General features: G+C 38.9%; 1 protein-coding gene across 1 annotated transcript in view; it reads right to left on the reverse strand.

The window, feature by feature from the left end:
• The window catches only part of ADGRV1 (adhesion G protein-coupled receptor V1), a 277,476-nt gene that overhangs the window by 193,695 nt on the left and 66,399 nt on the right, over positions 1–17,382 (reverse strand). The window contains exons 39-53 of the mRNA XM_014936880.1: positions 16,016–16,094; positions 15,297–15,435; positions 14,627–14,768; positions 13,934–14,196; positions 12,058–12,233; positions 11,235–11,359; positions 10,284–10,450; positions 9,802–9,945; positions 9,223–9,330; positions 8,792–9,071; positions 8,020–8,142; positions 7,600–7,822; positions 6,916–7,120; positions 5,727–5,873; positions 2,870–3,125 (exon numbers count right to left, since the gene is read on the reverse strand). Coding sequence (XP_014792366.1) covers positions 2,870–3,125; positions 5,727–5,873; positions 6,916–7,120; positions 7,600–7,822; positions 8,020–8,142; positions 8,792–9,071; positions 9,223–9,330; positions 9,802–9,945; positions 10,284–10,450; positions 11,235–11,359; positions 12,058–12,233; positions 13,934–14,196; positions 14,627–14,768; positions 15,297–15,435; positions 16,016–16,094 — 2,577 coding nt within the window. The remainder of the gene's footprint in view (positions 1–2,869; positions 3,126–5,726; positions 5,874–6,915; positions 7,121–7,599; positions 7,823–8,019; positions 8,143–8,791; positions 9,072–9,222; positions 9,331–9,801; positions 9,946–10,283; positions 10,451–11,234; positions 11,360–12,057; positions 12,234–13,933; positions 14,197–14,626; positions 14,769–15,296; positions 15,436–16,015; positions 16,095–17,382) is intronic.

Genomic DNA, 17,382 nt, shown 5'->3' on the forward strand with positions numbered 1-17,382 from the left:
TGGGCAGGGACACCTCCCACTAGAGCAGGTTGCTCAAGGCCCCATCCAGCCTGGCCTTGAACCCCTCCAGGGATGGGGCAGCCACAACTTCCCTGGGCAACCTGTTCCAGTGTCTCACCACCCTCATACTAAAAAATTTCTTCCTGAGATCTAATCTGAATCTTTTTTCTTCCAATGTAAAACCGTTTCCCCTTGTCCTATCATTACACCTCCTGGCAAAGAGTCCCTCCCCAGCTCTTCTATAGGCACCCTTCAGGTATTGAAAGGCCGCTACAAGGTCTCCCCGGAGCCTTCTCTTCTCCAGGCTGAACAAGCCCAGCTCCCTCGGCCTGTCTTCATAGGAGAGGTGCTCCATCCCTCTGATCATCTTTGTGGCCCTCCGCTGGACCTGTTCCAGCACGTCCATGGACTTTCTGTGTTGAGGACTCCACAGCTGGACACAGTATTCCAGGTGGGGTCTGACGAGCGCAGAGGAGAGGGGCAGAATCACCTCCCGAGACCTGCTGGCCACACTTCTCCTGATGGACACGGTTGGCTGTCTGGGCCACCAGCGCCCACTGCCAGCTCATGTGGAGCTGCTTGTCCATAGGCACTCCCAAGTCCTTCTCCTCAGGGCTGCTCTCCAGCCATTCTCCACCCAACCTGGATTTGTGCCTGGGCTTGCCACGTCCCAGGTGCAGGACCCTGCACTTGGCTTGGTTGAACCTCATGCCATTTGCACGAGCTCACCTCTCCAGCCTGTCCAGGTCCCTCTGGATGGCATCCCTGCCCTCCTGCGCGTCAACTGCGCCACCGAGCTTGGTGCCATCAGCAAACTTGCTGAGGGTGCACTCTATCCCACTGTCCATGGCTCCGACAAAGATGTTCAATAGTTCTGGTCCCAATACCCACCCCTGAGGAACACCATTCGTTACTGGCCGCCACCCGGACATTGAGCCGTTGACTGCCACCCTTTGGGTGCGGCCAGCCAGCCAGCTCCTTATCCACCCAGTGCTCCATCCATCGAATCCAGGGGGTTGCATAAGTCCAGGTAGACAACATCTGTTGCTCTGCCCTTGCCTACCAAGTCTGTGGCAGTATCGTAAAAGGCCACCAGATTTGTCAGGCACGATTTGCCCTTGGTGAAGCCATGTTGGCTGTTTCCAATCACCTCCTTATTTTCCATGGGCCGTAGCAAAGATTTCAGGAGGATCTGCTCCATGATCTTGCCAGGTGAGACTGACCGGCCTGTCATCAATCGGATAATTAAATGACCTGGGCAAATGAGCACATACAAGTGGTGTGCACACACACACAGAGTGTGTGCTTAAAATGCTGAAAAGCAGTTTAAAAGTGGATCTAGAGGAAGAATAAAGTATGGAATATTTACACTTGCAAATGTCTGCTACGCTGCTAAATGTCTGTTACTTCAACATTGCCGGTTTTTGTTCGGTTTTCCGTCAAAACTGGCCCCTCACTGGCTTTGCACGCCTGGGAAATCACTACGGGTTTCAATACAGAAAGCAGCACTGGAGGGGGTCACTCTGGCTGCAAAGTTTACATTTCCTTAACTGAAATGTTGAAGAAAAGGAGATACACCTGTATCAGTGAGGCTCAGAACCGTTTTGGGAAAGCAGATTTGCAATTTTTTTTCAATAAACCACAAAACACAGCATTTGGCTAAAAGTGCTGAGTTTATGACTTGGAGAAACAGAAACATAAAAAGCTACAGGCTTTGTATTTAGACTAGTTTTTGTCACTTGTACTAACAAGATACTACTTTATGGTAAGCAGCTGTAAAAATTCCTTAAAAATACAACATTTAAAGATTGGAAAAGAAACTGCAACAAATGAAACATAAGAATATGCCTTGAATCCTAACTTCAACATATAAAAGTTTGCAATGTGTGCGTACGTATCAGGAAACAACAAAATCCCTTCACAATACTTTCAGGTGCTACTTTAAAATAGAGCTGGTGAGGAGGTTTTAGCTGCAATAATATTCTGATGGAAAGTGAATTTTTCAGCAATTTTATTTGTTAATATGGACAGAATATTGAATTGAATTGAAATCACTCTTTCTTCCTGCCTTCCCCTACCCCACAGAACAGAAAGCTTCCCTTTTTAACCAATCTCATGAGAAATGTTGTCTATGCAAATTATTTTAAACAATATATTAATATCATTTAATGGGCAAGTTTGGCTTTTTACCTAAATAGAAGTATTTTATCTATTAATCATTTGCAACACAAGAAGCCAAGATTTTAATAACTTACCCCCTACACAAAAATTACTGGATAATGTTGATATGCTCAATGTGAAATAGGGCATAAAATGTCATGCAATAAATTAGCATAGTCACATATTTTAAAGAACATTGCTTCTACAATTTTTTAATAGAAAAATCATAGAATCATAGAATTATAGAATCGTCTAGGTTGGAAGGGACCTTAAAGACCATCTAGTCCAACCATCAACCTAACTCTGACAAAAAATGAATAAGAAATAAGCAATAAAAAAAAAACCCAAACACTAAGCCATATTCTTGAGGACCATGTCAACCCTTTTTTTTAACACCTCCAGGGATGGTGCCTCAACCTCTTCCCTGGGCAGCCTACTCCAATGCTGGATAACCCTTTCCGTGAAGAAATTTTTCCTAATATCCAATCTAAAATGCTGACAAATAAAAATAATATATATAATAGATTAAGTATATAATCTAGGATATATGCTATATGCTATATAATTATAATGCTGTATATATTTTATATACGTAATATATGTATTCTATTATATAGATTTTCTAGACATAACCAGTGTTAAAGCTTCAACAATGCTGATTTTGGAAAAGCATAGATTTTTTTCCCTAGGAATCAAGAAACAGACTTACCTTCTGGCTCTGTGACTTTAACAAAAAGAGATTCCATGTGCCACCCGACCACACCGTGTGGAGAGTCACTGGGTAAAATGGTAAGCACAGCTCTTGCCCTTTTGGGATCGATGACGGCTCCTTTTGAGGTCTCCTGAACGCCCACAGTGGTGGCACGGGTGAGCGTGATCTCCACCGTCTCCGAAAGCTCCGCAACGCCGTCGGCCAGAATCGTCAGGGTGATGGTGGACAGGGCCTGACCCTCTGAAAACGTGATCTGAAGTTTTTAGAGGGAGGGAAAAGAAAAAGTCAACCTTCTCCTCAGTGCTGTTACGCCAACTGCTTTATTCCATAAAACTATCAATTTAAAAATAAAATATATATATATATACACACACACATATATATACATACACACACACACACGTATATAAAATAGAATCATAGAATACCAGGTTAGGAGGGACCTCAAGGCCTGATCTTTCTTGGCAAAAGCACAGTCTAGGCAAGATAGCCCACCACCCTGTCCAGATAAATCTTAAAAGTGTCCAATGATGGAGAATCAACCACATTCCTGGGGAGAGGATTCCAATGGCTTGTTCTCAGTGTGAAAAACTTTCCTTGTGTCCAACTGGAATCTCTCCAGAAGTAACTTGTATCCATTAGCCCTCATCTTTTCTGTATTAAAAGGGAGTCTCCATCTTATTTGTGGCCACCCTTTAAATGGTGGCTGATAAGGTCTCCCCTAAGCCTGCTTTTTTTAAGGCTGAAAAAACCCAGTTCTCTCAGTCTTTCCTCATATGACAGGCTTCCCAGTCCTTTGATCACCTTGGTGGTCCTCCTCTGGACCCTCTCCAGCCTGTCCACATCTTTTTGTATATCAGGGAACAAAACTGGACACAGTGTTCCAGGTATGGCCCAACAGGTGCTGAGTAGAGAGGGATAATGACTTCTTTCTCTCTGCTGGCGATGCCCTTGTTCATGCAGCCCACCATCCTGTTGGCTTTCTTTGCCACAGCAGCACACTATTCACTCATATAGAGCTGCTTGTCCACCAGGACGCCCAGGTCCTTTTCCACAGAGCTGCTGTGGGTAGATCCCAGCCTGTGCTGCCCTCCTGGATTATGTTTTTGCAAGTGCAAGACCACTTGTCCTTGTCCTTGTTGACTTTCATAAGGTTCTTCTTAGCACAGCCTGTCCAGGTCTTCCTGCAGGGTGGCTCTCCCTTCCAAAGTGTCCACTTCCCCACTCAGTTTCTTATCATCAGCAAACTTCATCAGGGTACACTTGATCCCATCACCCAGATCACTTACGAAGACATTAAACAGCATTGGGCCCAATGTTGATCCCTTGGGCAACCCCATGTGTGACAGGTATGCTCAGGCCTCTCGTCATAGACTGGGATTGGGCAAGAGGTTGGGAGGGGACACAGCCAGGATAGCTGACCTAAACTCACCAAAGGGATGTTCCATACCACATAACACCACTCTCAGCAATAAAAGCTGAGGGTAAAGACGCAGGGAGGACACATACATAGATGCCTATTTCTGGTCATGTCCTTTGTCTTCCAATTCAACTGCTACATGTACTGAGGATCTGCTTCCCAGGAAGCAACTGGACATCTGTCTCCTGATGGGAAGTACTGAATAAATTCCACTTTTTGCTTTGCTACCAAGCATGGCTTTTGTTTTTCTTATTACATTGACTTTATCTCAAGCTTTCCCACCTTATTTTCTCCCCTGTCCTGGTGAGGAGGGGAAGTCAGAGAGAACTGGGCGGGCGTTTGGCCAACAGCCAAGGTCAACCCACCACATAGAAATATGTCAAAAGAATGATGAACTTATGTATATAAACCACTGCTCATAAAATAAATGTCTACTCAACAGTTTTGTTGATTTTTTTTTTCAGAGAAAATGATTGAGAAATGCTTTGTCTATCTATATTCTTATTTTTAAACTCAAGAGGCCAGCCACTTCATTAGGTCTGTCTCAACATGGAAAACACGTCTATAAACACTTAGGCTACACCTATGCTGAAGGATAAACAGAAATTTCCAGCAAACAACATTATACCTTTACCTTTCTGTCTCTTCCTACCTGTAAACATGTGCAGGGAATCAATTAGCATCCACCTGAAATGCTCAAGGAGTAATTTAATAATTTCAGTACACTTGTTTGAGCATCCTTGATTTCACCTCTGTTTATTTTTCTCTAAAATTTTTATCTTACTTCAGACCTATTATTTTCACATGCAAAGTTTATTTCTACAGTATTTTGGCCCTTTCTTATCTCAGCTGAGGCCTGCGCTACAGCTCAACAGCCTCAAAGCTTTGTGTCTTCTACAGATGGCCACCAGGTGGAGGCCCTTGATTTAAAGAACCTGCTGTCTGTCAGTCCTCAGGCATACCAAGAATTTTGGCTAGCAGAAAACATGGGATTTTAACACAGCTGAAAATCTACTTTCAGAAGCACAGAAAACTGGGACTTGTGATATTCTCCTGGGCCACTGAAGTTCTCAGTCGTATTGATGAAGCCAGAATGCAGAGCAAAGGCTCCCAGATTCCCACTTATGCAAATGATTTGACACAGTAGCTGGATCTCAAAGCAGGAAGAAATGAAGATGGGAATGGGATACTAGAGATACACATTTGTAGTGCCTGGGCAGCATTGCAGCACCTGGTTGTAGAAGAGCCAGAGTGATGCTATGGGATTCTGTACCAGCCAGACATGCAAACTGCCAGAATCGCAGGAAGTACCAGGAAGCAGGAATTAACATAAGAGTGGGGCCATCTCACGTGTACTGTCTTTCGTATATCTGCACCTATTGTCTAAGAGAATACAATCAGTGCTCCCCTAACACCAGTGATGTAATTACACACCATTCCTGAAGCTGGGAAGACATCACTGATGCTCCCATTGGCGATCCACTCTACTGTAACTCGCCCATACGTTCCTATTAAACGTTCAATATTCAAGGTGATTAAGCTGTCCTGTTCCATTTCTTCAACTTGCTTAAACAAAGAACTCTGGAAAACATAAAGCAGCAGAACCGTAACATTATTTTCTTATAAAGAAAAGTTTCTTCAATGGGGGCCAGTGACATTGGGCAACAATAAATTAATCTACTATTAGGTAGCTAAACACATGTTCATTGGTCAAATTTTCATGTCCTAATTTTCAGAGTTACTCAATATTCCTCTCTTTCATGGGCATGAGAACTTAAAAAGATCAGGCCTCTTTATCCTAAGGCAAAAAATACCACTGTTATTTGGGTATTTGGGTTGGTTTGGGTTTTTTTTTTTACAGTATTTTATGTCCAAATCCTATGAAACAGGAAACAAACAAGTGGACCTTCAATAGTGACATATTTTTACTGCTGTTACTTTGCTGTTATTCGCCCTCCTCACACAAGTCCAGATGCAAGATTTCATTTCAATAACAACTTTTCTGCATTTTATATTTTCAGTATGTATGCACTATATACCTGTCTAGACAACTTCTAGAGTGTTTGATGATTTAAGAATTAACTGCTCCAAATAACACCTTCAGTCTGCCATTTTTTCCAAAGAAATGTCTTTTTTTTCCTAGCAGACTGGCTTATCTTGTGGCATAACCCAATTAATATCTTTTTCAGAGGAAAAGGTTCCTCAGAATTGGTTATTTAATTTTGATTAACCAACCAGTAATGACTCTATGATGATATCATATATGCCATCTGAAAACTGAATTTTTAGGTTGTTGCGAAAACAAGCTGATTTACCTAAATTTACGGGGATTATAAAATTTTCAAATTTTATAAAAAAACCCAAGCTGTTTACCTAAATTTAAGGGGATTATAAAAATTTCCCAGTAGGGACAGACTGTGGAACTGATTTTCTATCACCCTGTGTTCTATATAATCACACAGAAATGCTAAACAGATGTTAAAAAGCTTCTAACTCAAGACTGCGACAAGACTTTAGAAAAACAATCCTGTCACATGCTCCAGTCTACAGTTTTAGTATGTTTGTGTCCCATTACTCAGAAATTATATATACATATTTTAGTGATTTACCTTAGAAGTTTTACCTGAGCAAATGCAATGACTCCATAGGCGTTGTCATTGGAAGGAATAATTATGTTAACAAAACTGTGAACACCAATCTCTGCACCTCCCTTAGGGTTTTTCAACCACACTTTGAAGCATTCTTCCTCCTCTGGGACCATGTCATCCAGAATATTGACGGCTATCACAGCTTCCATGTCCCCAGGCTCAAATATCAATTCACCTGAACTAGCATAAAAACAAACACATCAAATAATTATAAACTGAGGATAGCTGATTAATGAAGTTTGAAAGCACTGCTGTTAAGTTTAACATGTGTTTTTGGAGCTGGAATTATTGTTTATATTCCTGAAGAAGTAACTGAGGCTTAAAGGTTGTAGGGTTTGTATTGGAATTTTTTAAATTACAGTAGATCATAAAGTAACTGAAATTAATTATGAAAGTAATTTAGTTTATCCTACATAAGAGCTTTAAAAAAAATCAAGTAATAACTGCAAGTCCTTTCCTGCCACATTTTAAAGCCAGTTGTGAGGCTGTTTGACTTCAGGTTATTTTAAACCTACCTGTGAAAAATTCTCTTTAGTGTTAAGCAATCCACATACATACAGAAGTATATAATGCTCTCTGCTGTAACAAAAACATTGGCACAGAAAAAGAAATGTAGGAGCTGGGAGAAAGTTATATAAAACAGAAAAAACCCACCATACCTAGGTATAAAATCTGACTGGTTGGAGATGGTGGTCAGCTCATAAATCTGGGAGCTGGAGTCTACGGACAGAGCAATCAAGCTCTTGCTGGAGTTCAGAGACCTGGCGGTAGCTGAAGTGATGTGATCTGCACGTGGGGCTTCCAGCATCCCAGAGAACTGGTTTCCTTCCGAGCTCCAGGAATACAGCACTGTCGTGTCCTTGCCAGAGAGGAGGATGTGAACTATATTGAGCAGGGAGTAGAGGAAAAGGACTATTTGGTGATAAATTCAGAAGTTCGCCTTTTAACGCCAGAAATGCCTTTGGTTGCACAATGATTATAGTAACTTCTAACGTCTGATAGACAAAAGAGCACATATATTTCTGCAATTCCGGCGTTATAAACTAGGATTTGAATGAATTTTGTCATTTAAGTCTTACCTAAGCCTGAAGGGGGTATGAAAACATGGATTTTTCTCACAGCGCAGACTGGAAGAGACTGGAAGTGTCTGAAGGTAGACTGCCCTGTCTCCCAGATGAAAATCTCAGAAGAATTTCCTGATTCTGCAAAGGAGCAAAATGACAAAACTCACATTATTTTGCTGCCTGGTAGTTAAATCACACACTGATGGCCATGCAAAAGGCAGAGTTGGGCAGCTTTATCTATGAAGTGAGAACAGCCATCATATCTTTGTTTTACTCGGTGTGTAACTCCATAGCATGACTCATCTCAATGGGATGATTCAACCACTGACATCATTGAAGGGATTTTCTGAACACAGTCCAGTATAAGAACACTCAGTAGACAACGGCCAATTCCAGAGAAACCCATGGACTGTAACATAAACTTTTCAATAAGCACAGGGATGCAGCTACAAAACAATGATGAAAATTCCATAGTTCTAATAAAAAACATGTGTACGTTGCTGACCAATGATCTTTGTACACCACAAAGCTCAGAAGGGCTTAGAAAGGGTGCAATCAGCAGCTAGATGAATATTTATTGTTTATTATTGTTCTTGAGACAACATCTCAGTAGTGTCATAAGTATTTGAGAATTAACACAATGTGTTTCTTTTCTGAGGGACAAAACAGATATTGTTTTGATAAAATGGTTATTGATGAATTGAGACATTCCCCAGTAATACTTTAATCCCTAGTTAAACTCCTTTACCCCAAATGCCTTTGGGGGTACAAACAAGCTGGCATATACTCAACAAAACCAGTGTTACGTACGTACCTTTTGCAGTAATTAAATAGATATCAGATCCAGAAATCCAGGCCTCCATATGTTTTATTTCTTTTGCTGGTAATTGATGAAGATTCCTAAACTGGTTATTCAACCATTGGTACAAGAGCATGTTCTGGCTGGTATTTGACAAAGAAACTACTAGGTACATAATGCCTCCTCTAGGAAACAAGGCTATGTTCAGAGCTCTGTAAAGTGGAAGGTGTTGATGCAGCACAAATATATCTTTATTCCACTGGAAAACCTGCGGAAATATACAAATATTTTTTCACTGTATCTTCATAATTAGCACCAAGAGAAGAGATATTTAATGTCACGATGAAAACTTTGTATTTCAGACTCAAAACTAAGCGAACTACCCACATCAAAGACAGGGAAGGCAAGTGTATTCTAACCTGGATGGAACTGGAACTGGTTGCGTGGCTCACAAAAATCAAATAGTCTTCTTCATCCACAGAAAAGTGCTTCACCTCTCTGGTATCCAGAATAGAGAGTGTCTGTATCTGTGAGGGAATTATGACAAAAATGGTGTTTGGAAGTCACTTCATGTGACAAGTTTATACATGTATACACACAATGTTTTTAATTGCAAAATTACATATAAAAATATGTATAAAACTTCTAAAACGACATCCCTGTAATTTTACTATTTTTAAAATATGTCTATACATTTAGGGTTAATTTACAAAAGCAGTGTAACTTATCACACATTTGAAGAAAATGCTCCATGCCTTGATTGCTCCACAATTTCTTTCCTCATTTCCCAGGCCATTTTTCCCCAGCTCCCCAAAATAAATATAAAAACACAGTAGACAACCAGCTGTAAAAACTTACATCACTGAAGTCCTGCAGAGTGGCCCCAAAGTAGCCCAGCATGGAGTGATTTTTTCTAAAACACGTCTAGGTTGGTGGGCCCCCCAGGGTCTTATCCAACCCCACTGTTTTTATGATTTTCTAAGAAAAAACAGATTTACCTTCAGCAGTCTGCGTCCAGGCATGAACGCATACACGCTGCTGTTGGAAGCCCCCTGCCCATCTCCTCCATGAGTAATCACAAGGTAGGGAGAGCCACGGATTTGGAAAGACTCACAGCTCTTAGGGTTCCACATACTGAAATTCTGAGAGATAGGAATAAAAAAAATTTAAAAAAAAAAGTAAAATTGAGGCTTAAATTCTTTATTAATCATAGAATCATAGAATCATAGAATTGCCCAGGCTGGAAGGGACCTCCAAAGGCCATCTAGTCCGACCTCCCCGCAGTCAGCAGGGACACCCCCAACTAGACCAGGTTGCCCAGGGCCTCGTTGAACCTCTCATTAAATATCTCCAGGGATGGGGCCTCAACCACCTCCCTGGGCAACCTGTTCCAGTGCTCCACCACCCTCACAGTGAAGAACCCTCTCCTCATCTCCAAATTATTAAGTAGCATCCTTGGTGTTTGCAAGCAAACACTTACCTCGACGGGGACAAAAACTCCTTTCCACTGGTAGACAGTTGAAAACGTGGCTGGGGGCGCGCGCAACAGAACACCGTACAGGATTTCTCCTGATGTAAAGAAACACCAGCTCGATGCTGACTCTTCCACAAAACTTTGCAAGACAGACAGGACACTGATACTACCCCCTGAAATACAGTAAAATTAAACACTATTTATTTTTGAGGTTTTTTTTTTCAATGCCATTTTCATAATTTACTTGCCAAATCCAGACCTAGTATCAGAAATTCTGTGATTCTACGAAATGTTGATTGTAAATAGTTGTGAATGCATGGAAATATTACAGAACTGAGGATTTAATGAGAGTTAAGCAATAAATGTGTTCTTCATAGAACCATAGAATGGTTAGAGTTGGAAGGGACCTTAAAGATCATGGAGTTCCAACCCCCCTGCCCTGGGCAGGGACACCTCCCACCAGACCAGGTTGCTCCAAGCAGCCTGGTCCTGAACATCTCCAGGGATGGTTCACACATTACAATTTCACATGGAAGATGCACAGGCAACTTGAGTCTGATTCAGAATGACTTTGTTTGGAAACCAGCTCATGACAAAATTATATAGATAGCAAGGAGTGACAAAAGTGACAAAGAAACCACAAAATGTATGTGTTTGTCCTCTTCCTCTCCTTCATCACACCAAGCAGTCGTGGCACTTAGACTCTTAAATCACCTAATCCTTTTGACTGGCTTAAAGAAAAAGAAGTGCTTTTAGCTCCAAGAGCTAAACTCCACATCCTACCCATAGGTCAGACAAGCTGCTGAGTCAGGGTACTCATCTGTGCTCATGTTTAATGTTATCAAGTCTGAACATGCAGATTTACATTCCAAAGCTACATCTTCTGTATGTTTGGCTGGTCTCTTGCTACCTCCATTCTGACAAAAGCAGTGGATGCTCTCAGAAAAGTGAACGTACTGATGCCAAAGGCGGTATCCGACAGCGTCTCCCACTCAACACTCACAGACACGTTGAGGCCATTGCTCCGTGAAACCTTCAAATAAACTGTAGTGTTGGCTTCTTCAACTATGAGGAAATTTGTCCTAAATGTGAGAATTTTGAAAATAAAGGAAAAATGCATTATGTTTATAGTATACAAATAAGATGCTTACAGTACAATTCCACCACAGAATGTACATCAGCGATAAAAAGGAAATATTAATGACTGGGTTTACTATCTGATGGACTGATAGTTACATTAATTAAGGTTGTTCAATGTTTCTTATCACAAGACCTTGGCAAAATGATAGGAAATTCAACAAAATCTTAAACGTGCCTGAAATGTAACACTCCAGTCGTATGGTTTAAACTGAACAGTTTTTGAACATGTCTTTCCATATGGTTCATTTGCTTCTGAAAAACAGCCCTGAGGGAAAGTGTATTTTACACAAGCTTAAAACTAAAACTAAGTTATAAAATGTATGACTCCCTTCACTGATGCGAAGTTTGGAGCTCTTAACATGGATTCCTGTTAGTGGAATGTTTAGGGACTAAGGCTGTACTGTTTTATGAAAAAATCCATAGAGAATTTGACATTTCTAATGACGAATAGTACATTTTAAGTGTTTTTGTTCTTTTGTATAACAATAATAATTTTGTACGGATACTGTACTTTTCAAAATTACAAATGTTCTAAAACTGGATTGCTGAATTTCTTTAAAGACGTTCATCAAAAACAAAACTGTAGAGAGATACCATCTCTATTGCATATGAAAAAAATGATTTTATCAGTGTTTATTACCTATTTGTAAGGGGATAGATGCTGAAAAGCCCCAGTGGAGCCTGGTTCTGTAATACTGTAATCAGAGTCTGCACCCTTGTGCCTAGTCTGGCTCCTCCAGTGGGATTGAACAGGGTGACAACGAAGTGTTCATCCATTTCTGGTTCTTCATCCAGTATTGCAGAAATGTGCAGTGTCTGACGGGGAAACAAGCACAGAAAGTTGTTGAGCTAATGATGTTCAAGCACAGAAAATTGTCCACAGTGAATGGTGACACCAGACCATGACATCAGACCATGATGGCCTAGGCTGAGGTTCTAAAGTCACCTACCTGGTGACCTCCATTGGTGCAACACCAAGAGAAGCATATCCACTTTTTAAAATTTATTTTTTCCCTTCTCCTTTTTTCTCCTCTCATCCTAACACCCTCTTAAATGTAATAGGTTATGATCCTTTTTTCATCTATTGGTTCTCTACTTATTCCACACTTTCCTTGGTCATTCACAGTCCCCACAGGGCTTCCTACTTCAGTTGGCAACTAAGCTAGCTCCAGGGCAAGAGGGTAATTCCACCACTGATGCTGGGAAAAAAGAAAGGAAAAAGGCAAGAGTAGAGGGCTATTTGAAATACTCTATCTCTTGTTGATGCTTCTTTCCCTCTACTGCACCACTATGGATGAGAATAGGATCTTCTCAAGGTGGTCTCAAATTAGCAGAGAATTATCTATCTATATCTATATAGATAGATCTATATATCTATCTATATTATCTATATCTATTATATAGAAAAGAAGTTAGTAATAATGTTTCTGGAACTGAATTGTAACTTACTTTTAGATCCCTATTTATTTGTAATAGACCACATTTAGAGACTGTTTTAACAAGTCTTTGATTTTCCATAGATCTGCTACACTGGCCAGCACTGCAGTTCCAAATACATTTGAGGTTCAGAAACTGAAAACCATTGTTTGCAGAAAGGTTTGTTCCAGATTATACCCCACTAGACATAATGTACTAATCTGGACAAAACAAAACAAAATGAAACCAAACCAAATAAAATAAAATAAAATAAAGTAAACCAAAACAAAACAAACTAAAAAATTAAATATAAACAAACTGCAATTAAACTTCAGAATGCTCAGGCTTTCACAAACTTAAGCTGTCTCATTTCTAGCTGACATCTTTGCGGGGACAGTACAGAGGCAGTGAGTTTAACACTCCCAGAAGAATGAGTAATTTTATATTCCTAAGACTCTGAGAGCTATTTAGTTTTTGTATTTGTCACAGAATACTCTGTTTAGCTCCCACCAGCTGAAGTATCACATTACAGAGTGGGATTTTTACTTTAACTATTTACACTTGTAAATTATCACGTCATTTCAAAGTTTGTGTTTCAGGTAGATGCTGAATACATACAAAGAAATGTTCCTATGCAACCATAAAAATTATTTACTCATTATATTGTTTTTAAATATTTACTTTATTTATTATATTTAATATTTATTATATTTAATTTACTCATTATATTGTTTTTAAATTACCTTAAATATTACAAAGAGAGAAATATCTAGAGAAGATCACATTTAATTTCTATGGACTCTCACTCCCATGACTCAATTTGCTCAGAGAATGAGGGAAAAAAAAGAGAAGAAGAGAGGAGAGAAAGGAAAGAGAAAGGAAAGAGAAAGGAAAGAGAAAGGAAAGAGAAAGGAAAGAGAAAGGAAAGAGAAAGGAAAGAGAAAGGAAAGAGAAAGGAAAGAGAAAGGAAAGAGAAGGGAAAGAGAAGGAAAGGAAAGGCAAGGCAAGAAAAATACAACAGAAAACAAGACATTTCTGAAATCTTTCCAGTAATTTCAAAAAAGCTTTCTACACTTACTTGGTAATAACTGTTATATTACCTTGAATCTGACTCCCTCTTCCAGCACAATATATCCTTGAGAAGGGGTCAAATCCACCGATGGCTCTGAAGAATTAATTTCACTTACAAGATACTGAACAGTCACGGTGCCAAATATCCCCTGAGGAGGTTCTCTAATAATATTTAACACTGCAACACTTTCCATCAAATGGAGAGCTGTTTGCTCCCTTAGGAAGAAGTGATCGCTGTTATTGAATGACAAAACTCCATGGCCATCATCACTGGCAAGTATGGTAATTGTGGCTTTTGAGAAATAAGTAATGGAAATATTCTTTAATTAACATAGTAAAATATAATTGTACATATATACAAATTAAATACATATAAACACAAATCCATTCTTCCATTAGTGTATATATAATTATTTTATGTCTGTGACATTACTGCAAGAGAATATATAAGTATTTTACTTTATCTAGGAAGACTTATAGACAGGAAGAATCTAGATTATCATATTAAAAAACTCACCTTCACATTTTTGGATTCGTTATTTCACATAGTATCTTCTTAATTGCATAGATTTCATACAGGTGTTTAAGAACTTTCCTAATAAGTATAAAGATCTACCATAGCAGGGCAATGGTGTTTTATGAAATATGATTATTCAGAAGAATGAAATTAAAATGACTGATCTACAATTCCAAAGAATGTGAACATCAAAACTAAGTTTTACCTGTTGTGTTCTCCCCTAATTCCAGCCCCAGAGAGGGATTTGTTAAAATTAACTGGAACTTCTCATCACCTTCAGGAATATCATCATCAAAAATCGTAACAACAACAGATTTATTCCTTTCTCCGTCAGCAAAAAAAAGAGTCTAGCATTGAAACACAGAAAGCATTGGATACTTAAGAGATGTTAATGCACACAGAATTCTTCAACTAAGGCAAACACAATTGTCTTAAATAGGAAGGAAGAGGAGACAAGAAGAGGTATAACCTTTATGTCCTTAATAAATTGATAGAAACAGAAGTAAAAACAACACATTGTTCAATGAGGACAAGCAAGAGCAATTTACTCTGAAAGTTCTGTTGGAAAAAATATGAAACCTTATATAAAAATATGAAATCTTTTATGCTCCTGCCTAAGCAAAACTGTATTTGAGATAGATGTTTGAAAGTTTAAAATGTGTCTTATATTTAAAAATACTTCAGCATTTAAAAAGAAAAAAAAAAAGTAAAATAAGATGGCTAATTTTGTCTCTTTCTATTCATATGACCAAAGTAACTGAAAGAAGTTGAAAAATCTAGCTGCACTACTGATCATTCTGCAGACTAAACAAGAAGACTTTCTTTTGCGGAACCTATAGAAATGAAAAGTAATAGATTTAGGATTTGCTTCTTACCCTTGAGGTCACATTAAAGTCCAAACCCAGCTGTGCCTCCAAATTTTGGGCATAAAAAAATACAGACACATTGCCATACGATCCTCTGTTTCGGTATGCCATTATTGTCAGATTCCCATGAGATTCATTAACTTCAAAACTATAACAAAAAACAAGAAAAATTCTCATTGCTCACTGACTATGTTCTTTTGAATAAACTGGTAGATAGTCATTTTATTTTCACTTCAAACCATTGCCTCTGCTTTATAAGAAAAAGGCATCACAACAGTATCAGCATCATTACAATCATCTAATACAACCTTTTTAACTTTTTTCTTTTCTAAATGAAATTAAGCTATAGGAGGTTGTCTTTTTCCCCTGGTTATTAGTGGCAGATCAAGTCTGTCTATGTTTATGGATGCCTTCTTCCTACCTCCTGGAAATTAATCAGAGAAAATGATCTGGGAGATGTTTATGTGGGTGCAGAAATCACAATACAAAAGTCAGCAGTGAAAGTAAGTAAATAATAGCAAAGATTTCTGAGTAAATGTACTGTAAATGCTGTTTTTCAATGTGGGAGATACATGCCTCAGTTCTACTGAACTGAATGATGCTTTGCCATCTCAAAGATCTGGCCCTGTATTTTTAACAGGAGTTTTATTGTTAACCGGTAATAACAATAACTGGGCAACCCCAATCACTAACTGACACAGTGAGTTCTTCAAGGAGACAAGACTTACTTGGTACGTTCCCATTCAATTACTCCGCTCACTCCATCATTAGCATCAATAATAATTTGGGAAGCTAGTCCTTCCACATCTAAAATGGAAAACAGAAGGACAAAAATGAAAGAACAATAAAGTCCATTTTCATGATTTTCAATAATTATAGAAGCATTTCTTAAATCTCTAGTAATTTTCTAGAAGAAATACATCATTTTCTCTTTCCAAAATCTGGAGGAGAAAACAGTAGTGGGCAAGATCATTGGAAAGGCTTGAAGAAAATCTGTCCTTACTACCTTGCTATTAGAACTGCCTTCAACTTACCTTGCCTTCAACTGCCACTGTTACATTTCATAATGCAAACACAAAAGACTAAAGAACATTTAGAAAGCAAAACATAGCAGAGAAAAATTAGGAAAGATCAAAAGCAAAATTTTTCATGGAATCTTATTTTATCTTCGTTGTCTGTGTTTATTATGACAACACTCAAAATTTTCCAGACTGTACCATTCTGAAAATGGGAGGAAAAATGAGGAAGAAAGAATAATAAATGATCCAGTATTTCATCTCCTATTTGTGTCTCAGTGCCCGATCATAAAGTTTATTGACACACACCTCAGATTCTGCTACAAATACAGAATTACTAATGTCTTTGTGGTCTGTTTATGTACTGTAACATTCTGTTGCTCCATAAAGATATACATATCTTCACAATAACTCTGAAAGATTATTGTATCTATTGTACTGTGAAAATACTGAATAATAGATTAATGCCAGAAATAACCAGAACTTGACAGCTAGAACTCGATTCTGAGAAAACAGTGTCTTAATTTGTTCAGACAACAGCACCTCATGACTATCTTAATTTACTTCAACTTAATTTTAATAAGACTTAAAAAGAAATGAGGGAAAGAATGACAACTTCTACAACCAAACTGATTGTACTGAATCTGTAAATATGCTATATTTAGATCCACAGGAAAGATTTCTATCAATTCTGACAAAACTGAATAAAAGGCCATTGCTGTGAATCCAAACCTGTCACCAGGTGGTAGTGATGAAGACCAGCAGTAGCTGCCAAACCTCTCCACCAGCAGCAGAAATGTAGAAATGTTCTGAAGTTTAGAAAACCAGAGGGAGTGCTAGAAATAACACACCTTTCAGCTTCACTCCTACCTCACACTGTCAGTCGTGGTGTCAAAGACAGACCATTCATCATCTTCAATTCTTTGATTTCCATATTAGACCTCTTATTTCATGTCTGGCATCCCCCTGCCTGCCTCTCCCACTGTGTCAGGTTCTCACATCTAGCTCAGCACTAAGTTTATTCCTTTTTCTTTCATCATTTTCAGTTGCTGATAATTTCCCCCACTCCATTTTTTTTT

The sequence above is a fragment of the Calidris pugnax genome, unplaced genomic scaffold (assembly GCF_001431845.1).
Source record: "Calidris pugnax isolate Ruff unplaced genomic scaffold, ASM143184v1 scaffold40, whole genome shotgun sequence".
NCBI lineage: Eukaryota > Metazoa > Chordata > Aves > Charadriiformes > Scolopacidae > Calidris > Calidris pugnax.